General features: G+C 40.8%; 1 protein-coding gene across 3 annotated transcripts in view; it reads left to right on the top strand.

Annotated features, from left to right (window-relative positions):
* Positions 1–8,029, top strand: part of CEP85L (centrosomal protein 85L) — a 259,428-nt gene extending 251,399 nt beyond the window's left edge. For all 3 annotated transcript variants that reach the window (XM_075597741.1, XM_075597740.1, XM_075597739.1), the window contains exons 12-13: positions 2,990–3,203; positions 3,731–8,029. In XM_075597741.1, the coding sequence (XP_075453856.1) occupies positions 2,990–3,203; positions 3,731–3,894 (378 nt within the window). In that variant the 3' untranslated portion in view covers positions 3,895–8,029. The remainder of the gene's footprint in view (positions 1–2,989; positions 3,204–3,730) is intronic.
* Positions 8,030–24,255: the final 16,226 nt, after the last annotated feature.

The following is a 24,255-nucleotide window of genomic DNA, read 5'->3' as shown; positions in this document are numbered from 1 at the left end:
TTATGCTAGCTCCATACTCTCTTGTAAGGAATGGTGATTTTGCAGAAAGTGAAGAGCTTTGTCTCCTCTTGGAGCAGTCTATCACAGAGTAAGCACTGCTTCATTTTTACCTTTGTATTTTATCACCTGACTAAAAACGTCCCTTTGCATTATAGCAGGTTATATATACAGTGGGGCTCTGCTTATAGTACCGACAGTGAGAACGGAGGCTTTCAAGGTAGAAGCTGCAAAACGAACCAATGCTGGAGCCTTTTTATCTGCCTCTATATATAATACAAGACCTGGCCTTCACATACTGTAGTTATTTTGTGGTTTGGTAGTTTTAAAGAAAGTTTGTGAGGCAGCAGCACAAACCAAAGGAGTTTATGTGGCCATCTATCGTGCATTAAAAAACACTTAGCCAATAATTGGTCATTAGTTTTGAAGAATACTGCTCTGTTTAGCTTCAATTTCATCATGAGATTACAGAAAACACTATAAAGGCATATACCGAATAAGTAAACATGGGAAGGATGCTGATCCAGGGAGAAATCCGATTGCTATTATCGGAGCCAGGAAGGAATTTATTTTTCCCCTTATAAGATATCATTGGATAATGTTTCACAGGAGTTTTTTGTTTGCCTTCCTCTGACTCAATATATTGTAAATACAAATATAGGATAAAGTATCTGTCTACTACATTTAGCATAGGTTGATCTCGATGGACATGTGGTTTTTTTTGTTTGTTTGTTTTACAATCTCATCTACTATGTAACTATGTAACTATTCCGTCAAACAAAGCCCATTAAAAAAAAACCACAACTGTAATTCTAATGGATTATCATTGATTTAAAGGGAAGAAAGATTTAGGATATGCAAATCTCTCTGGGATTTCTTTCTTCCATATAACTTCTTCCATTTGCTAATCTCACCTACATGAGGATTCTTTAGCAATCAGAACAGAATTGCTCCAATTCGGAAAATGCCTTCAATTGAATGCCACAATAATGCCTTTTATGATGGCCTCTGAAAGCCTGATTGACTGCATGCGACAAGAGGACATAAGACCAATAGTGTTCTCCGTGAGATTGAAGATGCCTCATTTATCTTTCTTGAAGCAACATGTCGTGTTAAGCACCGCTGTAATTTCTGCAATAAAGACTCATAGACGTGACTACATACTTCTGTCTATGGCAAGGGTACTACATTTATTTTTAGTTTCCATCAACATAAATGTATAGTTTTCAGACAATCCAGTGCATTGCTCAAACAAACATCGGGGGTTTTGGGTAATGGCCATGCAAATGAGCACTCCTAATGTGTCACGTTTTTCACCTGATCACTTTAACATTGGTACGTTTAAGTTTATGCCTGAAGTTTTTCGCAGCTTTAACAGGAAAGCCTGGGTTAAAGAAGGGCAAGCAAACCTACCGGCTGCAGTGGAAGCACTGTAATGTGATTAGGTTTGGGGACATGTCTAAGACATGAATGTTCTCAGAAGTGTTCTTTATCACTGCAGTACTCTGTACACTGGTGGGGGTTTGTCATATGTTTGCTCACCTTAACTTAAGCTACCCAGCTACCTGAACAAGCTCCTCACCCCTACCACATGCAGTACCTATCACCTGAGATCAGACTCCAAAAGACTATTCATGGTCCCAAGACTCAACAAAGTATCCGGACGTTCCTCCTTCTCCTTCCGTGCACCCCAAAACTGGAACAACCTACCAGAGACTCTCATATCCACCACCAGCTTAAGTTCTTTCAAATCTAAGGCTGTCTCACACTTTAATCTGGTCTGTAACTGTTTCATACGCTCATAATATATATTTTCTTTAACTGTGCATGCAATGTCTTGTATATAAATGTATACCTTGTTCATTTATGTAACTGTATTTGTAACCATGTATTATTTGTTTTACTCTGTGCCCAGGACATACTTGAAAACGAGAGGTAACTCTCAATGTATTACTTCCTGGTAAAATATTTTATAAATAAATAAAATATGTACATGCTATGTAGCCACGACTAGCGACGCAATGCAAGGTCAGCCGCCATCCTCACACTGAGACCCAAAGGTTGAACCGGCCACTTGTGAGTAACTTTACTGGCCATCCACTTCTTTGACCCAGGCTGTGCTTTTAATGCTGTGACAGAGAACTGAGACTTCCAGGGTAGAAGCTATCAAACTAAACCATAATAGACAGTACTAACTTTCTATCTGCCTGCATATAGTGTATAATGCAAGGCTGAATATTTAAAGATTGACCTTGACGTAATTACTTTGTGGATTAGTAATTATATGAAAGATGGAGGGGAACAAACTAGCATAATTTTATTATTGCAGTGAGAGAAAGGAAATTAAAATGTTAAACAAAATTCAGATGCACAATTTCTGCACATTTAGGTCATGCATATTTAATAACAAACGGATGACAAAGAGACAGAGTAACAAATACAAATGACTTGAGAGGAGCAGAACCTCATAAGACATGTTTAAACCGTGGCATTTTATTTATATTAAATGCAGCTGATTGACAGCTTGAAAATAAGTAAATAATAATAAAAAAGTGTAAGCACTTCAAAATAACTGTTTAAGCGTTTACCATGCCTATGGTAAGCTCAAGCTTTGGAGGTTATTTACAGCCTTTGGTGACGGTCTTTTGGTTACAATATTATTTGCAGACCGGTAATTTGGTAGTTGGAATAGAGCACAACGATAAAGCTGTCATTGGTCAAACAGATGAACGTAAGTATTGGATGTGATTTGAATTCGGCAGACTCTGAGAAAACTATTCATATTCATTTTTCACAAGATACAAATAAGTCAAACTTTTACTCTCGGGATGATTGAGTATTTCTGAGGAAATTGCATAGTTCTCCATTGGGAACGGCTCTGATGATGATCACAAGAAATAAGTTGATGCCCTTTTGGGCAGTTTGCGCATGTGTGCTACATAATTAAAATAGTAATATGGTAATGTTGTTGTTGTCTGGTTTCCCCATACAGAACCACAAATTAAAGGAGGAGAATGCACACATGGGACGGCAGGTGGAGCAGATACAGCTATCCCAGCAGCCGCTGTCTGAGAAGATACCTGTAGCGGAGCAGCTGTTCAAGGAAATGTCTCACTGTCTCTTTGACTTGAAAGCACTTTGCAGTATACTGAATCAGAGAGTCCAGGGCAAAGAGCCAAACCTGTCTCTACTCCTGGGCATTGGGTGTAAGTGACTTTTATAATGCCAAATATTTGTTATTACTAGATAGTGGGAAAAAATGCATCAAGACACAAAATGCTACCTGATTTCAATCTCTGGATTGCTGCAAATGTTGTGCAATACAAAATGATGCTGCCTTGGGATCTACAACTCTGCCACTTGTTACAGTAATGGCCACATACTATGTTACTTTAAGTGATTTTTTTGTTCTAGTTTATTTGGTTCACAATGGCTTGTTTTAGCGGTGTCAACACAAACCTCCGGTTTACATCTTAAATGAGATGGTGGTGTAGATGACATGATTGAATGTGAAGATGTGACACAGAATCTGGCCTCTCTAACTGGTGAAGATTCCTAGAACCGGTTGCTCTGCAATCGTTTTCACATTGATATAAAGGGGATAGTTACACATCCTATTCTATTGCCTTGACCTGTCTTGTGGTGGAAGGAAAGGCTCCTCGAATTCAGGGCGGGAGAAGGAAGCAAGCGGCAGGGAGTTGATGTCTTACATTGTGTATTTTGTTTTCCACAGCTCCATACTGCTCCTCTGGGGAAAACGAAGCCTGCCACAGCACAGAGACCCTTAGCAAGCAATTGTCAGATACGTGTCAGTTACGAAAGGATATTGATGAACTGAGGACTACATTATCAGACTGCTATGCTCAGGATATGGGAGACAATTGCATTACCCAGTGATAGATTTGGACGCAAAGCCTTCGTATTAAATGCTGCTGTGTTACAGTTCCTTGCGTTTCTACTTAGGAGCTATAATGGAAAGAGCAAATTTACTATGCACATTTTGAGACATTGAAATAGTACATCGAAAGACACATTTCCTATGTAACCTAGCCATATCGCTAACATGGAAAAAATGAGGAATTGGCTGGAATGTCCTATTATTGTATTTTTTATTATTTAAAAACTACTGAATGTTTGCTCAGGCTGTGAATGTATCAGTGGTTTACTCTCCAGATTCATTGACTTGTGCAAGTTCTTGTGATCGAGTTTCAAAACGCATGGGAATTCAGCAAAATGTTATGTTCATAACCAGCTATCTCTCTTCATCACATGAAAAAAGTACTGAAGAAACCAAGGTTTATTAGTCCGATTCTTTTGCCCATGTACGTGTCATACTGCTATGATGGCAGAGGGTGTCTTTGGTTCCTCCTACTTGTAGAGCGGATTCCTGTACAGGTGCAGTATTAAGGATTACTGATTACAGTGCGGTTTCTGGGATGACGCCGAAGTGTTGTCGTAATTTGATCAAAGGGACAATGTCACAATAGGATGTTGAGGATTGCAGTTGGTGAACCCGAAGTGGCTGTTGATTTTTTCTTATGGGCGGTGAACAAAAGGATCATTGAAAATTGCAGCACCATGTGCTAAAAATGAAGCCATTTTTTTTTTTCAAACTACCGTCACTTGTACTGCAGCAGTTTTCTAATTTAGGGATTACAGGTAGTGTAAAATAATGTATGCTGAGCTAGCCAGGGATTTCCTCTGTTGTGAATTTTCTCAGCACTAGTTTATAGCATTGTTACTTCACTGACATTGCTGCAAGGTTCTATGGTCAGGTAAACATACCTCCTGCAGAATCAGAAGCAGTGTTAGAGGTGTCCTTTAGGGATGGCAGTGGCTACTATCACCTGTTAACGGCTGTTGAAGTGGCCGGTCCTTACCGCATGGTAACAGCAATCGCTATGTAGTGAATCAAGCTATATATGGGAGTATTTACTGTACATTAACCAGCTTTAATGATGAAATAATCTTCAAAACATGTCAGGGGAGGTGTTGTATGTGGGGAGTGCTGTCACGCTTTCACCATTTCCATCACCTTGCTATGTGACACAGACGTTTTAAAGAGTTGTGTCCGCTCTAAGCAACTCCTGGCAGCAAAAGCAGGTGGAGAAGGTGCAGTACTTTGCATTGTGACTGCTTCTCAGGCTTCTCTGTTACGTAAGGCAGAAGGTATCGCAAGTAGATTCTGTTTTTCACAACAGGTTTTTTTCTCTTTTTTTATTTAAATCCCCTACTATATCCATGCACATTTAGAAAATATTGTTGATTTATATAGGTAGCACGTGTGTAAATCCGCATGTAAATTGATCATGAGTAAAATGACAGGCACTGTCTAAAACGCTCTACTTGTTAACAGGAACCAAGGATACTGTTCTTGGGCACTTCACCAAAGACCGCTCCTAAATCTTCTTTAGGTTACTACTCGTAGTTGGAGGACAGTGTGAGAAGCCTGATAATGAGAGCACAAAGCCTGGCAGTGGCACGGGTCAGGATTACCCTAAAGGTGCAGTCCCACTTAGCCATTAGTCATTTTTCTTCATAAACAAAATCGAGTATTACACATACCGTACGTGTATGTTTTTCTTTAGTTACAGGCTCCAAATCTAGCTAATGAAAGAATGCAGAAGTCATTTCAAAGTTGTAGCCATCAGATCTGAAAGAGGAAGGTGTTTAGAAAACGTCAATGGTTTACCATTTTTCAAACTCCATGCAGAAAATGTCATTACAAAACAGATCATCTTAATGGTTTCCCACTAAAGTAAGTGATCAAGATGAAAAAGGGGGAAATAACGGCAATTTGCACCGTGATATGGCAAGGTAAAGGTATTTAGAGATACTCGGGGTGAGTACACATGCAACGGACAGGGTTTTGTCTTATGAGCATGTCATCTTTAACCTACTTCCACTTAACAAAATGTTCTGTGCATATATTTAGAAGGCATGACTTCAGTATTGTTGTAGTAATGAGTTTTAAATGCATTTTTCCAGATCCATAGCATTTACAGTACAATATCTAGTAGTGCAGTTGGGGTTTTTAAGTGAAAACCTGCGCTAGATGAAGACGAGATTTTAGAAGCTTAAAGAGAGGAGTAAACTAAATTGTTGTGACATTTCCTGTTGTATTATTTTTTCTGAGCACGTGCAGTTGCTACAGCTCAACCCTTGTTATAACGCGATCCGTTACAACGCGAATCCGCTTATAACGCGATGCAAGCGTGGCTCCCAATTTTCGTATTTATGAATACTTTACAACACGATTATTGGTATCTTAAATACTTTATTATACAATGCATACAATTGTACATTATTTCTAACGCGATCCGCTTATAACGCCATGTGATTCTTTGGACTCCAGCGTTATAAGGGGGTTGAGCTGTACTTTGTAAGCAGACTTGGCAGTATCTTTGCTTGATGTGTAAATACCAGCAGTGGTTAAGAAGAAAAGTAATAGATATTTTATTTAAAGGTTTTCTGAATATCATACTTTGTTTATTAAAGCCAGTACAACTGGCTTTAAATTCACATCAAGCACTATTGATATAGCTTTGTGTGGCATTTTTGTAGTTTGCAAAGACAATCTTAAACATGGGGCATCCACTTAATATTGCCGTATGCAGCTTGCTGTTAAATATGCTGTTGCTGAGATGGAGAAAAACATTTTAACTTGCATAGCCTGCATCTTATTGATAATATTTAGGACCATGTTTGCTAAATAGTGTGACGGACAAGGGCCTCATACGGCCCATTCAGATGAATGGGACATGTGGTGCTTTATGGCTTAGCTGCGCTTGGCAAGTACACATTTACTGTCAAAAGGGTTTCAAAGGCATTGTCCTGGAATGCATTTGAGGCCTTTCTGGCAGGGAAGAAGTTGAAGCCTGTAGAGATAAATAGTTGTAGTAGTTTATAGTAAATATTAGCTACTATATTCATGAATGTGAATAACAATGACCTTTTTTATGTCTTTAAACCCCACTCCGTTTTTGATGCATCCATTTCCAGTGTTAAATAAGTTATTTGTCTTCCTGTACCATTTTTTTTTCTATTTCCTGTACATAAAGCTGGAAAACAATAAGAGCAATTTCGTGGAACTATTTAGAGCACCACCCATGCTTGTCCTTTAAATAGGAACATTGTATATAAAATAGTATGTTAATCATTTAAAATAAATGTGTAGATTTTTCCCTATCATTTTTTGATATTGTAACTGGTACTGCAAGTGAAACCATGTTTGGCAACCTTATTCTTACCCATAGCACCTTGTTTCCTAAAGCGTTCTGCAATCAGACTTACATTGCTTGTTTACAGATGCAGTATACAACTTTGGTAAATTCAGTCTTTTGTAAATATTCACTTTTCGTCCAGGCAGAAAGCGAATATTGCGTAATCTGCAAACATGAACACATGATTAATAACTCATTAGCACTATTCATCTAATTCCTCTCTACCTTTGTGCCTTTTCCACATATAAATTAAGTAACGCTTTGTATTCTAACTTCTTTTGTTTAATGACATCAATGATGTTTTTCATCTTGTTACAGCGTGTAATTGTAATTTTTTGCAGAAATTGTGGTAGGAAATGGCATAAAATATCTACATGTTTAACGATTATTGTACATATGCTCTTCAAGTGTAGTGCCCGTGTGCATTGGGGTGTTACAAAGATTCTGTTTATTTATGTTGTATGTAGAAAATGCTGTGGATTCATAACGTTATTTTAAAGCACAGCTTTGGGGTGTGGAGAAATAGACGGAGGGTTTGATAAGTCCTGTTTGTTACCAAGTTCGCTCAAGATACCTCATGTAAATACAGTCATCATTTTATTGATTAGAAGCAAGCCACTGGATGGCTGCCATTGTTAGGCCATTTTTTTGTAATGTAGGATTTACAGCTAGAATTTTGAATGCCAAAGTTCTATTTATGAGCTAAAAAAAAAAATCTTCAATTTTAGCAACTAGATCTTTTTCACTGGATTTTGTTTTATGCTTTTGGATGTCTTTGCAGAGTAAAATGCATTTTTTTTTTAACCAAAACAGTGTCTCAATCATTTGTTACATTATTCGTATTCAGCTTGGACCTATGTTCAGTATCATAATATTGTCTGTTGAACCCCTTAACTGCTTGTATGCCCTTATGGCAGTCACAGTGTGCTGGCCCTCGTGACCGTACAATTAGAAAAAGACTGAACAAGTATGGTTTGTTTAGAAGGGTTGCCAGGAGATCGCCTCTTCTCTCTAAAAAGAACATGGCAGCACGGCTTAGGTTTGCAAAGTTGCATCTGAACAAACCACAAGACTTATGGAACAAAGGGCCTTATGCAGAGAGGAACGTTATTTAATGTGAAAACGGCAAGAAAATAGCCACAGAATTGGAGCAAGTTATGGTCGTATGCAGAAAGCTGTGTTACCTAATTTTTCTGATGAGATTCAAAATTGCCAAGTTTTTCTGGCTAGATTGAACTCACTATAATATAGGGCAGAATGGCGAGTTGCAGTGCATCTATGCTACCTGCATACCACCCTATTTTAACATGGCGAATTTACCAATCTCTCCACGTGTTTGGCAATTTTTAAAGTAAAGAAACCTGCTGTGGAGAATTTTATGAATCTCTCCATGTTCTCTGCAGGAGAAGCTTCTCTGGGAAGTATTTTCTCCAAAATATGGTGCTATTTCCCTTCTCTATCCTCTCTGCATAAGCCCCAATGTTCTTTGAACAGTCGAGACCGAAGTGGAGATGTTTGGCCATAATGCACAGCGCCACGTTTGGCGAAAACCAAACACAGCATGTCAGAACAAACACCTCATACCAACTGTCAAGCACGGTGGTGGAGGGGTGATGATTTGGGCTTGTTTTGCAGCCACAGGACCTGGGAACCTTGCAGTCATTGAGTCGACCATGAACTCCTCTGTAAACCAAAGTATTCTAGAGTCAAATGTGAGGCCATCTGTCCGACCGCTAAAGCTTGGCTGAAATTGGGTCATGCAACAGGACAATGATCCCAAGCACACCAGCAAATCTACAACAGACTGGCTGAAAAAGAAAATAATCAAGGTGTTGCAATGGCCTAGTCAAAGTCCAGACCCCAACCCGATTAAAATGCTGTGGCTGGACCTTAAGAGAGCTGTGCATAAACAATTGCCTACAAACCTCAATGTACAAAAATAGCGGAGCAAAGGAGCACAGCACAGAATCCATCCACGAAGAGAAAATAAGTTCAGGGCAACTCCATATTAAAAGTTAAAGGTTATTAATCAATGAACAATGGTGAAGAGAGAGCGAACGCACCAACGTGTTTCATCCCATAGGGACTTTATCAAGGTGTAATTAGACATACCATATTGCACTCTTTATACCTGCACAATTCATGCCAAAATTAGCCGGTGTAGCGTCATACCTGTGCGTCTGGGGTAAGTCGCGCCGCCGTACATCATCCAGAGGCAGCCATCTGGCGCCCGGGATGACGTCATCGTGATCCAACACCACCCCAAGCTGGAACGCACGTATGCGCTACTTCCTGACAGGCAATGAAGGTCATGTGTATAAGCATAAACATAAAAACAAAGCAAACTTTATTAATTCTGACAAACAACAAAAAATAAAAGAAAAAATGAAAAACACTAAGAAATCTATATAAACATACTTGATAAAGATGCAAAAGATGTATATATGTTCGACAAATCACCCAAAAATCTACTCGCCACCTATTCCCGCCCCCAACCCTAGTCCCGCCCCTAGTCCCGCCCCCAACCTCGCTTTAAAATTAAATATATCAATAAAATACATTTAATAAATTCCTAGTCAGAACAACATTCGTTTTTGACATAAATGTATTTATTGTATTACATTATACTACAATTCGTCCTGGTTACGTGTGTGTGTGTAAATGTCGGATCTAGAAATAAAAGCCAGGTGTGAATGACTAGTTTGCTGAACCCCTTAACCAGTGTCTGGACGTCCCCGCTTCACAATATCTAAAACAGCAATCCCGCCTGGGATCTTACCTGATCCGCAGTCCCTCAATGTCCAGGTACCCTCATTCACCCAATGTTATACTTTGGAGGGGATGTGTTCCTTACCTGTCTTCTGTGTTAGAGGGGGGTTCTGATGTCTTCCGTGTGAAGCTTGAGTCAGATCTGGAAGAAAGCAGTATAGGTTATTTCGGTGTACTATAGGGCAGTTAAGATATATAGGGTAAATAAGAGATCCAGAGTGTGAGAGTGGGGGAGAGAGAGGGAGAGTGTGTGGGGAAGAGAGAGAGGGAGAGTGTGTGGGGAAGAGAGAGAGAGAGTGTGTGGGGAAGAGAGAGAGAGAGAGAGTGTGTGGGGAAGAGAGAGAGAGAGTGTGTGGGGAAGAGAGAGAGAGAGAGTGGGGAAGAGAGAGTGTGAGGAGAGAGAGAGAGAGAGAGAGTGTGTGGGGAAGAGAGAGAGAGAGAGTGTGTGGGGAAGAGAGAGAGTGTGTGGGGAAGAGAGAGAGTGTGGGGAAGAGAGAGTGTGAGGAAGAGAGAGAGAGAGAGTGTGTGGGGAAGAGAGAGAGTGTGTGTGGAAGAGAGGGGGAGAGAGTGTGGAAGAGGGGGAGAGAGTGTGGGGGGGAGAGAGGGAGAGTGTGGGGGGGAGAGAGAGGGAGAGTGTGGGGGGGAGAGACACAGAAGGGGGAAATGGTGGGTGACACACAGAGGGTGGGTGATACACAGAGAGAGAGGGTGGGTGACTGGCTGGGTGGGTGGGTGGGTGACTGGGTGGGTGACGGTGGGTGGGTGACTGGGTGGGTGACTGGCTAGGTGGGTGACTGGCTGGGTGGGTGACTGGCTGGGTGGGTGACTGGCTGTCTGGGTGGGTGGGTGACTGGCTGGGTGGGTGACTGGGGGGGGGGGAAGGCCGCGACCACCACCACCACGCTCCTCCCTCACCCACCCGCACCCATCTCCCGCTCGTGGGGGGGGGGGGGGCAGGCCGACATTCCCCCCCCCCCCATACCTCACACGGGCGTAGTGGAGCTTTGAGGAGGTAGAGAGGTGGCAGGGTGGGTGGGAGTCACGTGGCGGGCGCCCAACGGGACAGTCAGCCTCGCTTTGGCCGCCACTGCCCTGCTCCTCCCGTCGGCATGTCCCGCAGTGCACGGGCAATCAGGTATGCACCATTAAGCAAGTGAGGGAGGCACGTGGTGAGAGCCCTCCCCTCCCTACGACAACCGGGCTGCAGCAGTGGGGACCTCCCGTCCCGGGCAGCGATCGGTGGATCGAGGGACAGGAGGAGGGGAAGGGGACAGGAGGAGGGGAAGGGAACAGGAGGAGGGGAAGGGGGACAGGAGGAGGGGAGGGGAACAGGAGGAGGGGAGGGGAAGGGGACAGGAGGAGGGGAGAGCTAACGCAAAGGCGCATACTGGCGGGAGAGGGCACGAGCAGAGGGTCGCGGTGGTGAGAAGGGAGCCATGTGGGGACCAGGGGGGTCGCACGGGTTTGCTTGCAGGGAAGGAGCAGAGGGGCCGCAGCATGGAGAGTACTTACCCTCCAACAGATGTCCGGGCAGAAAGAATGGCCGCTCTTTGGGGGGGGCTCATATAGAGCCTGGCCGCGCGCCCACAAAGCCTGTGAGCGCGCGCCAATCAGCTGTCAGGTAGGGGGAGTTTTTTTTTTTTTTTAGCGCGAGCAGGAAAATTTCAGCGGGAGCAGGGGAAATTTTAAAAAAAACACGTTTGCTGCTTGGGCCAATATTTACTCGCCCGGGGGTTAAATCCACACGCCCCGGGCGTGTAAATGTATAGGATTGTCGAACACTGTATATATATATATATATATATATATATATATATATATATAGTAGTACAACGCAATAGGGAATTTGTTGAGACCTAATCTAATCCTATGTATAAAAAATATAAATATACATATATAAACAAAATATTATAAGTGTGAAAAAATATATAAATAAGAAATTTCTAAGTGCAATAAATACTTACATATACTGTATCTAATGTGCTGTACTTAATATAACTTATATCAGAGGGAAAAATGACCATATAGCTAATAATGTGCTTATAAAATTAATAACATAATAAATCACAAACCTGTATATATAAATAAAATAAATTAATTAAGTGTAGATAGTGACTCACAAGTTATACTTGACTAGATTAAGTGGATATAGACATTAACATTAAATTTGTATCATACTATTAATAATAACATTTGTAAAAAAATATACATAATATATACCATAATGATAACGGATATAATCAATTATAAAAAAGAAAGTAAAGAAAATAGTGGGACAAAATTCCTCCACAATGATGTGAGAGACTGATAGTCATACAGAAAACAATTACTTCAAGTTATTGCTGGTAAAGGTGGTTCTATAAGCTATTGAATAATAAGGTATACTGTACTTTGTTTTTCACACATAGCTTCTCCATTTTGGCTTTATTTTTGTTAAATAAATCATGTCACACAGTGTGTGTGTGTGTGTGTATATATATATATATATATATATATATATATACACACAGTGTTCGACAAACCTATACATTTGCTCGCCCCGGGCGAGTGGATTTAACCCCCGGGCGAGTAAATATTGGCCCAAGCAGCACACGTTTGGTACTAGGTGGCGAGTAGATTTTTTTTGTTATTTGTCAACCACTGTATATATACACACACACACACACACACACACACACACACACACACACACACACACACACACACACTACTTTTTATGCAAATTCTAGCTTTTTTTCCCCACCATTTATCGAAAGTTCGCTTAACCGAATATAAATAAATAATTATAGAAGCGTCTTTTTCCAAACTAAGACAAATTTGCGAAGAAATTCTAATCTCTGCAAAAGGTTCGCCTGTCACTAGTCATGACTGTTTTGCTCGTTCACTGATCCTGAATGCGATATAAACAGGAGAGGTCCATGTTCTTCCATGCACGTCATGCGGTCGTGACTTACTGAAGGGGTCGTGGCTCTCTGGGGCGGTGGACGCTCCAAAACGGCTATGGTAAAGAAAACATTTGATGTGACAAAAAAATTGAAAACTCTGGGTGGACATTAAGTTTTTTGTATATGTCAATCATTTTTCAGATGGCTATTATAACTCTGTTCAGCACGAGTGTGAACAGACCTCTCCAGCAAGTGTTGCAAAAAATAAATTAAAAATAATAGAACTGTTATTTATCATTCAGTTTCTAAATATATTTGGGTAAATACACCACCTCAACATGAGGAATACTAGGAGTATGAATAAATGGTCTGAATGCTGAATAGCTTCTTTTTTTTTTTTTTTTTGGTATGGTATTTGCAAGATATAGTGTAAATTAACAGACAAAAAACATTGTATGCCAAGTAAGGATTCTGGAAAGGAATAAGGATTATCTACATTGAACAATGTTGTGTTGAAATGGAGGTCAAGCATGATGCAGTATGCATATTATATGTATCCAACACACATTCCTGGATAAAACCAGCTTCCAAATCTGATGATTAAATCTTTACTTCATTGGGAATGAATTAAAAATTAAGAATTTTTCTTTTCACATTACACTTGATAGTTCTCATAGTTGCTTAGTAGATGAGGTTGAAAAAAGACTACGTCCATCAAGTTCAACCTATGCTAAATTTAGATGACAGATACTTATCCTATATCCATACTTACAGTATATTGATCCAGAGGAAGGCAAACAAAAAACCCCAGTGAAATATCATCCAATGATATCTCATAAGGGGAAAGACAAATTTGTTTCTGACTCCAAGAATTGGCAATTGGATTACTCCCTGGATCAACATTCTTCCCATGTATACTTATTTGGTAAATCCCTGTATACCTTTCCCATCTAAAAAGATGTTGCCAAGGTCGGGGTTGGAGAGGTACGGATTGTAGAAATTACTTAGCCGTGGTCAGGATAGGAGTGATGCGGATCGTCGTGGTACTTGGCCAAGGTCGGGGTTGGAGAGGTGCGGATTGTAGAAATTACTTAGCCGTGGTCAGGATAGGAGTGATGCGGATCGTCGTGGTACTTGGCCAAGGTCGGGATTGGAGAGGTGCGGATTGTTGTTGGTAGCCGGGGTCAGGAGTTTAGAAGAGCGGAGCCCAGAGAAATAGCAGAGGTCAAAAACAGAGGCGCTAGGAACCGGAATAGAAGACAAGACTGTGGAGGCAAGACGGCAGTGAACACCGCACATACAAAGGTTTATGCTCAGCCGATCTGCCAGAGGGCCGGCTGAGCATATATAGGGAGCAAGAACCAATGGGGTAGCAGACACAGGGAAGGTGCGTCCGTAAGGCTGACGGTGATAGGCGGTTTGGGTGCAGGAGACAGGTGTGGGAAGGATCCCTGATGATACCAGTGCTCGTGCGCGCACTGACCGTGCACCGTGCCGATGACGTCAGTGCGTGGGCACAGGCTGGAGGCGGGACCAGAGAGGAGCGTATTTACATCCGTGCACGCCCCTAGTATGGCGGCTGGTACCAGGAGGAGGGAGAGAAGCATCACGGATGGAGGAAGCAGAGGGGGGCCCGATCACGGGTTGGGGTACGTACCGGATCCTGACACTCTTCTCTGCACTTTCTCTTGCTCCATAATGTGTTTTCTAAGGAGTGGTGCCCAAAGTGTACTCCATATTTAAGGTGTGGTCTTACTAATGCTTTATAAAGGGGCATAATTGTTTTTCTTCCATCCATTGACCGTTTAATGCACATGGTGACTGGGACACTGCTTACTACAAAGAGAAGCTAAGTGGATCTATGCTCTAAATACACTGTCACCAAATGGCCTAAATGAGGGGTTATTGTTTACTCCCTTCATCTAGGTTTCCCACCCCCCCCCCTTTTTTTTGCCCCTTTCTTCTTTTTTGCTCCTCTCTTTTCTTTTCTTATATGTATGTACATAACAATTTAAGTTTAGCTCTTGATCTTAATCTATTTATCATGTTTATCACCCTGTTAATCAGGGAGGACGCACTCCTGCTATACTATAAAATAAAAATTAAATTTCAAATCGTCCAACTATGCATATAATTTGTGGATGTCTGAATCCACACAAAGAGGGTTGATTACTTCATCAACTGCCCCCACTACTCAGAGTATGATATTATTCATAGTGGGATAGTTAGTTCATCAATTTTTATAAGATATTCATATTACTCACACTGTATTGGTAGGGAGCTATCCCCCTCCTCTGCAGCTCTATACTTTAACATAAGGGCTTTTTACTGAGGCACTTTGAGGTATAATGTTATGTGAATTGTACTTTCTAACATACCACCTATTTGCAATAGTATAATACTTATTATTAATATACTTATGCATAGATATAGCCTATTTCAACAGTATATTACCAAAGGCTGAGCAAGTTAATTAGTTTTCGATGATCTCTGTGTGACCCAATCAGATCATCACATCTATCAGCCACCAGTGAGTCAACCAACCAATGGCAACTCGTTACACCGCATAAATATTTGACTGCTTCTATGGGACTTCCCCCTCTCATTATTGCCTTGAAAAAGCGTTCCTCACGCGAAACGCGCACGTCGGCCATCACGTGCACGCGCATTGTCAGTATTCACGTGGCAGCATTCAGTATCGCACTGCGAGCAGCTGCCAGACTCTGCGAGTGCAAACACTCACTCGAGTAGGAGAACTAGGTGTTCATTCGTCCTCACAGTAAGTGGACACATATCTCTGTACATCTGTACCCCTGTTATCACGCGGTTTAGTCCATTCATGAATATGGACTCAGACATATCAACAGCCACACCGTGACATTACAGAGGGCTTATCAGCTCTGCTAGTGATACGAGTTAATTCAGGGGAAACCCCTACCGGCATTACTGGAGTGCAGAACACCAGCGGTTAACCCATTCATGAATATGGGCTCAGGCATTCACACAGCCAAACTGCATATCAGTGTTTCTGCAACCAGCGATAGTTGAGTTACACTCCACGATAGGACCCACCTTATCATCACCTCCAGCTACTGTGCAGCACTAACACCATATTATACGGGCACAGACTAACTGGATTGCATATGTATGCATGAATATATCACCAAATTGGTTGCTAAGTAGCACTTTTTGTAGGAGATTATCTGACTGGATCCTACTCTATCACAGGGTATCATTTAACCCCAGTGGTTCAACCAATGCATACAGGCTGTTACATGATATACTTAGTGTATGTACACTTCTTACTGTTGAAGCAACACCTTCATATCTTAGGTTGACTGTATACCAGCACCTTAATTCGAAACATTGATCTAATTCAACTCAATTGCTTTGTTCATTATCAATCCAGAGTGCATACAGCACTCAACATAGGATTGCTATGTGTGTGTCCTTAAATGGATTTTAATCCCCATTCTTTTAATTATGGTGAACAATAAAATTTATTTTTAATGCTTATCACAATACTTTCAGCTTTGGGAATTGAGTGCCATATTGGGTTTCTAGCTCTCCTCTGTTTTCTCATTATCATTATTACCCAAGTCACCTTTCTCATAATACCACACTTATACATCATAATGCTGCAGCGGGGTATTCTCTTCTAATATATCCTCACTGTTGATTAAGCAGACAATGCCCTTTTCTCCTTCATCCTCTATGGCAGCCAAAAACTGCTGGGTCAATACCAGTTGAGGTAGGACAAGAATTTGAGACCTGTATGAAGGAGGCATGGCCTGTCCCGTCAGTTATTGTAGTCCTACCATGGCTGGGGCTGAAAAAAAGGGGGTAGGAGAGCACAGAAATGAGTTGGAAAATTATTTAAACAATACAGACATAAATGGGCGTTCAATTTAAAGGTGTTGAGAATGCACACAGATGGGGTGGGACACCAATATTGGGGAGAAGGGTGGGTGGAGAAGATAATATTACACAGCCATGTGTAAGCATGGGATATGTGGAAAGTTTCTTTGAGAGATTTCCCTGACTCTCCAATCTCCAATTTCCGACGTCGGCGGAAGTTATTCGATGTGAGTTGCACATTACTATTTATTTAATTATCTTTTTTTAAAAGCAAATATATTTATCTCTCGGCGTTTGCTGTCCGGCACTGAGGGACCCCTCCATATGACCGAGAGACTCACATTCTACACATCCTTCCCACACTGCTGTGATCATCCGCGGACATGAGGAAAATTGGAGAGTCAGAGAAATCTCTCAAAGAAACCTTCCACATATTCCATGCTTCACATGGTCGTCTAAGTAATAATATTATTTAAATCTGCATTTTTGTTACAGTCAGGTCTCCTATTGAGTAGTTGCAGTGGTATTTTGCTCTGTTAGGTAGGATGTTGATTGCTTCAAGGAACCAAAAGGCTAGATGGCCTCAGCAAGAAGTCCAAGCTCCTAATCCTAAAAAGGCTCTATATAAGTTGAAGTATTGTGAAGACTATGATGATAAATTGTTAGCAGCTTACCCAAATATGTTTTGTGCTGATTGTATAAGGAAAATTGAGGATGAAGAGAGTTTTGTCGCATTTGAATAGCTTTATTGACTGAAAGAAGACGTCGCTGCTTCAGTCATTTGAGAAGAATCGGGGACCTTCAAGGTTCATGCAATAGATAAATGAATTAACAATATGCAAACAACATTGAATATAGAGGTCACCAAGGAAGAGCTGAGAGAGGTCTTTCCCAGTGCACAGATCCATTAAAATACATTGAGGCAGGGTGGGGATCATTGGATTGAAGAACAGCAATGACAAGAAAATTATTTAAAATGCATCCACTTAATAAAGATTAGTGTAAAGGGGGGAGCACTGCCAAAAGTAGATTGCAGTAGCCAAGATCATAAGAAACACAACCATTCCTTTGTGAGACTGATCTGCCAGGGATCGAATTGATCGCTGGATAGATGTGTGCAGAGGTTTTTAAAAACATGAGACATTAACAGAAAACAAAACATGCTTTTTTTCGCCACTTTCTGAACATAAAATACTTTTCACCAGCAAAAACAGGGTTAAAGGGAAACAAAACTAAGTGCCTACAGGGAGCGCTGACTAAACAGCACAGACCCTGTCTGTGTAGAAATGCTCTGGGTTATTAAGGCCTGCCAGGTCCCTGAAACACCGAAAAAGTATTACAAATCAGATTTCTACTTTTATGACCAATCAACGCTTGCATACATCGACCAATCAGAAAGCTCTTAATTTTTGACCGATCCAAGCGCTTTTGCATATCAACCAATTGGATACAGCAATATTTAAGGTATTACGCTACATTGACTAGCTGGGAAATTTTCAGTCGGGAAGGGGTAAACAATTTGACCCTGGAATCAAGTGACCCACACGCAAACCGACTTATGCACATCAGAGACGTGCTCTAACAACGTTGAACATTTATTTAAAAATAGCTGTACAGATGTAGCAAGACTTACTATTCCCATGACTGCGAGAAGGTGCGAGATTACAGCCTAGTCAACACTTGGTTGACCATGACTTGGTTATGGTCAGCCGCCAGAATAATTTGTGTGGTTATTTACTGTACTGTATGTAATCGCTATTCAGTATGTGTGTCCGGCAGATGGTGCACTGAATATCTTCACCTATGATGTTCAGAAGCAGTCACGGTGCCGTGAGGGAAGTCGCAAATTGCAAATAAATGCAGGGAATTTACACTTGGTTTTGTATGGCACCGAAAACTGTAGGTCTTGCAACATCTGTAGGTGTCTTTGTTTTTTTTTTCTTCTCAGAAACAAGACATGTATAAGTTAACCCACGTGTAATCCCCAATTCATGTTACAATTATTGGTTCATTTTAACATTTAACCGTTAGTGTCTGGGTCCGCAGGCACCAGAGTGCAACAGTGTCAACTGCGTTTCATGGTCATGTGATTACTCCAGGCGCATACACACACCGCGATCGGCGTCTGTATGCCAGAAGCTAAAGTTGAGGGTGCTCCACTTCCGTTCCCATGGAACTGGTTGCTCTGTCAGTCATCCTGATCACCACCTAGAAAACAAGCAAGCACGTATGTTCACATACCTGGTACGTTAAAGGACCGTACACATTTACAAAGCCATCTGCCTGAAATAGTGATTTGCATTTAAATTACTGTAGGTTTGTTAAGTTAGGCTGTTTAAAAGGGTTTGTATGTAAAAAGAAGTATTGTAGCATGGCGTTTTTTCTATATAAGTAAGGCTATGATGACAATGTGACGAGGTTAAGGATTAGCCAGGGAATGATCTACACATTTGGTATATTTTACTTATTTAACATTTCTGTAATGTATCATTTCTTTGTATATGAACACTTTTTCAGGTTGCAATACAGAACAGAATATGATCAGCCCAGGCTGCAATGATCACATGCTTGTGAGTTACAGATCCATGTGCCAACATGCGTCCAGAGCCAAAATCTGTTTCACTGACAAGGCAGCGATACCGGCAGTAGAATTAAGTGTCTGTACACAGGCACACGAGAAACCTGCATAAAGCTTTAGGCAAATGTCCAAAACTAAGGAGAAGCAGAAGAATGGTGGTTGCCATGCAGACCAAACAGGTGGCCGTCTTGCTCTTCTGTGAAGCTCGCAGAGAAGTCTCACTCAGAGACACCCCAGGGACTGTTGACAGCTCTAATGACAGTGAAGATTACAGACCTTTTCATTCTCACTTATATGCATAACATTTTAAAAGCTATGTTGCGTCTTTAACACTATTATACACAGATTTCTGATTTTATCATAATTAAATCTATATACTCTACAATGTCCCGTGCTTTGACATAAGATAATGTGCAAGCATATACTTTAAATTAATTTGCACATAAAACATCACCACACTTCAATTATTTCTAAACCTAGTGAATATAGATGTAGTCTGTTACCATCAATCAGAAGCCTCCAAAATGCTATTAAAATATAGCCAAAACGTGTCTTTTTAATTTTTTTTTATCAAAGACGGCAAAATGGGGGCCAAAGCAGTTCACAAATATCTCAAATGAAAACCGTAGCAATATTTTAATGAGCTTTTCCCTTGAAATGCAGGTAGAGGTTTCTCCTATAAATGCTGAGCTATTTAATTCATTCTAATTTTATGCATCTGAGTAGCATCTGGAAAAAATCGGCTCATGATGCATGAGTACAAAGAATGTTTTAAGTTGTCATAATGTAGAATAGTTTTCAATCAATAGAAATGTCCCTTGTTAAAGGTGCCAACCAGTCATACACAAATGCCAAAAAGGGATTTCTGTCACGCATATAAATACCCGTAGCCTGTTCCTCAAACTGTATGAACTAAGGGCATTGGTACTGTTTGCATAAACCCAAAGCCACCATTCTCACAGAAACATGTCCAACTCCTAAAACCCTTGATGCCACTATCGCCATTCAGGAATACTCCCTTTCTAGGAAAGATTGGTTAAAGAGAGGAGGAGGGGTGTTACTTTATATTGAAGACACCGTACGCTGCTAAATTGCCTCCCAAGCCCACCCTCTTTTGAAATCCTAGTTTGCAAAATTTGCCTCCCCTTCTCTAAGCCCATTCTTATTGCTGACATCTACCGCCCCCCTAAATCTCTGCTACAATCACTTGGGTTATCACTCGGTTAACAGTTTCTTGGCTCAATTTCCTCTCTGAATGAGAAGTGTGAACTGTTAGTTCTTGGGAATTTCAACTTCAATTGGCTTGACCCTAAAAACAACAAAATCCACATGCAACTCAATTCACTAAACCTAACCCAACTAATTTCTCAAACCACATGGGCAAACCTAAACTCTCCAGTCCTTGCTAGACTGGATTCTACCCTCTAGTCCCAACAGAATCCAATCCTCTGGTCTCTTACCTGACATTTTAAGTGACCATGCAATAGTGTACTATGTAAGTAAAATCAGACTACCCCAATCAAGCCCTAAAGTTCTACTCACTACAACATTTAGAAACTTTTAACCCACAACAGTTTCTGGCCGATCTTACCAGCTGCCCTTGGTATAGAATCAACTCGATACTTGACCCGATTCTGCGCTTGATTATTTCTAAACTCCTGTGGGGTCCCGCAAAGCTCTGTTCTGGGGCCCGTACTCATTTCAATCTTCATTAATGGTCTACCTACAGCTTGCAAGGCAGCTTCAGTGCACATGTATGCTGATGACACAATCTTATATGCACACAGCTCTAGCCTATCTGACATTGGACATGTACTTCAATCTGATTTTTTTGAGACTTGAAAACTGGATTTCCCAAAACAAACTGTTTTTAAACATTGACAAGTCTAACAATGGTATTTGGGACCAAGGCTAAATTTCTAAGGCTACTAATGATGTAGCTACAGCTTAAAACCAACTCTAACACTGTTCTAGCCCATTTCACTAATTTTAAATATCTGGGTTTATGGTTTGACTCCCATTTAACATTTGCCAAACTATGTGTACTTTATAGGAACAACTCCTCCCTAAGCCAGTTGGTCAGAAAGTGTCTCTCACGGCAGATGCTAATGCCAATTATAGACTATGGGTACTATGACGATCGGGGGTTAATCAGGCCAATAATAAAGGCAGTATGCCTGGCTGATTAACCCTAAATCGTGTTGGGACAGAAGGGGTTAATTCTATGTACACCACACATGTCATATTTTCCCCTACACCACCGTATTGTACCTGTTTTGCAGTGATGAACCCCAAATCGCATTGGGACTGAATGAGTTAAATTTATGTGCATCACCCTGATGTGTTTTCCCCTAAACCACCGCTATTAACCCTAATCTCTGTTGGGACAGAAGGGGTTAAAGTGTATTGTCACCCCAATATCATATTTTCCCCTCCATCATATTTATTGTCCCCATTTTGCAGCGCAGTCCAAAACTGCAGTAATAGCAAGATATGCGAACTGGGCCAATTGTATTTCAGACACAAGGAGCACGCTAGCACTCTAATTTTTGGAGTGCAGCTAGCTAAGGATGTACTAAGCCCATACATATTGGTTGGTGTCCCCCACACATACAGAAAGTATATATATAAATAAACTGTATTTTAGTTATGTTTTAAAAGATAACGGCAGGAAGCTTTTCCTGTGCCCAGCAATGAATGTATTAACATGCATATATGTTAAGAGTAAGGAAATTAACATTATAGCCAGGAGATGACACTTGAGGGTGTGTAATCCTGGACTTTGAAATGCATAGCAGAAAACCTCTGAGCTTCAAAGAAATAGAGGTGTTAAACTTTTTGTTCACAGGCAGGAGTGAGGTAGACTGAGTGGCATTCATTAAGGAAGCAGGGTGGCATATGCTAAGTAGCAAGTGGCCAGGTGGGGGAAGATGATATTTCTGTTGCACATGCTCGTAGCGGACCAGGAAGCAAATACAACTACAAACTAAAAAATTCAGGCAGAACGGGGATTGGTGGGTTAAATGTTCCCACGGAGGGGATTGGGCTCGCATGTTAGGGATAGGACTGTAACCTCTATAACCATGCCTGCCGAGCTATCCCCAGTGATTCATGACTTATCCAAGCTTTGCGCAAGATTCCGTTCAAGTACAGCGGTAGCGGTTCCAGGACGCAAGGGGTTAATAACATCGTAACTAAGGATTTCCTCCTACTTCAGGAATTCGTTAGCCCTGGAGACTCCCGAACTAATTCTAACAAACTAGAACAAAATTCTTTCATTTGGTGGAGATTTTAGGTCTGCAACTTGCGACTTAGCCAAAAGGACTTTAAACCAGAGACTTTATTTCTTCCGCTTTCGTTCAAAGGACACTTTATTTAGTTTCCCCATCCCAGTAAGTGTTGTATTAAGTGTATTCTGAAGTTGTCGTGTGTTTGTCTATTAAGGAAATAAATTACAATTTATTTTGCTCTCCTTGTTGTGTTCAATCGAGAATCCCAAAAATATAAAAGTGTTAATAAGTACTGGTCCACCGTGACAGGGACATCGTATATGGTACAACACCCCAAACTCACCTTAGCAAACTAGACACCTTCTACAATTCAGTATCCCACTTTTTCCTCCAAAGTAACTACAACACACACCACTGCGTAATACTCCAAGAACTAGATTGGATATTCCTCGAGTCCAGAGGCAAAGTACATTTATTCTTGTCTTTCTTTCAAATACTTTTTGGACAAGCTACCTGTCTATCTGAACCAACTCCTCACCCCTACCACATGTAGCACTTATTACCTGAGATCTGACTCCAAAAAACTGTTAACAGTTACAAGGTTCAACAAAGAATCCAGTCATTCCTCCTGTTACCGTGCACCTCAAGACTGGAACAATCTACTTGAGACTCTAAAAACTGCTTCCAGTTTAAGTCATTTCAAGACTTCATCTGTCTCACCTGCAACTCATCTGTAACTTCTACATACGCCCTTAACATATATGATCTCTTTCCTTGAAATGTCTGTATATATAATGTATAGCCTATGTTCATTTCATGTAACCATGTATTGTCATCGTAACTCTGTGCCCAGGACGGGCCTGAAAACAAGAGGTAACTCTATTATTATTATCATTATTATTATTATTATGTATTACTTCCCAGTAAAACACTTTATAAATAAATAAATACTGCTCTTACATGACATTTTCAAATCCCAAAAAGATCATTTAAATGAACACAAGGTCTCTGTTTGTTGCTGTGCCCTACGTGTAATTAAACTCTGCATTAGCACTGAGGTTGGGTTATTATACCCGGAACGTTATTTTTCACACAGTAGGGGAAATAAACAATCTGCTCATTTAAGGGCTGCCCCAGTGAGCAGTCTAAGTTTTCAGTTTGTGCAAATGTTTCTAATAAACAATCCATTTTTTAAATGTATACATTTCCCCTAACACGATCCAGTGCGGGACCTCAGACGCTGAGCAGCATCACCAAAGAGTTAAACTGATTCATGTGTATGTGTATTGGGCTGGACAAATTATAAAAAATACTACTCGCCAATCAAAAAAATTGTGTAGGCCGAGCACACACATTTTAAGTGAAACTTCTTCGTCTTTTGTCACAGAAATGTTATTTTTTGATGGTGATTGCTTTTTAAATTAAAAATCAAAGCACAATTTCAGTAACAAAACGCAAAGAAGTTGGACTTAGAACGTGCATGCTTGGCACACATCCTGTTTTAGCTATTTTCACTTCTATATTTATGCTAACTGTGAATTCCTCGTGTGTGTGTGACTGCGCTTTGTTTTTAAAAGTTTTTATTTTCCATTCATTTAAAAAAAGTTTTCTTCAGGCCAGAGAACCCTGCAGCACAATGTATAATAGCACATAGCAGAGAGAGTGTGTCAGTTAGTTTGGGAGGGGGGGATCTCCCGCAGGCTCTCCCAGCGGTG

The sequence above is a fragment of the Ascaphus truei genome, chromosome 4 (assembly GCF_040206685.1).
Source record: "Ascaphus truei isolate aAscTru1 chromosome 4, aAscTru1.hap1, whole genome shotgun sequence".
Lineage (NCBI taxonomy): Eukaryota > Metazoa > Chordata > Amphibia > Anura > Ascaphidae > Ascaphus > Ascaphus truei.
Note: the sequence above shows the minus strand (reverse complement) of the source record. Positions and strands in the feature narration are given on the sequence as shown.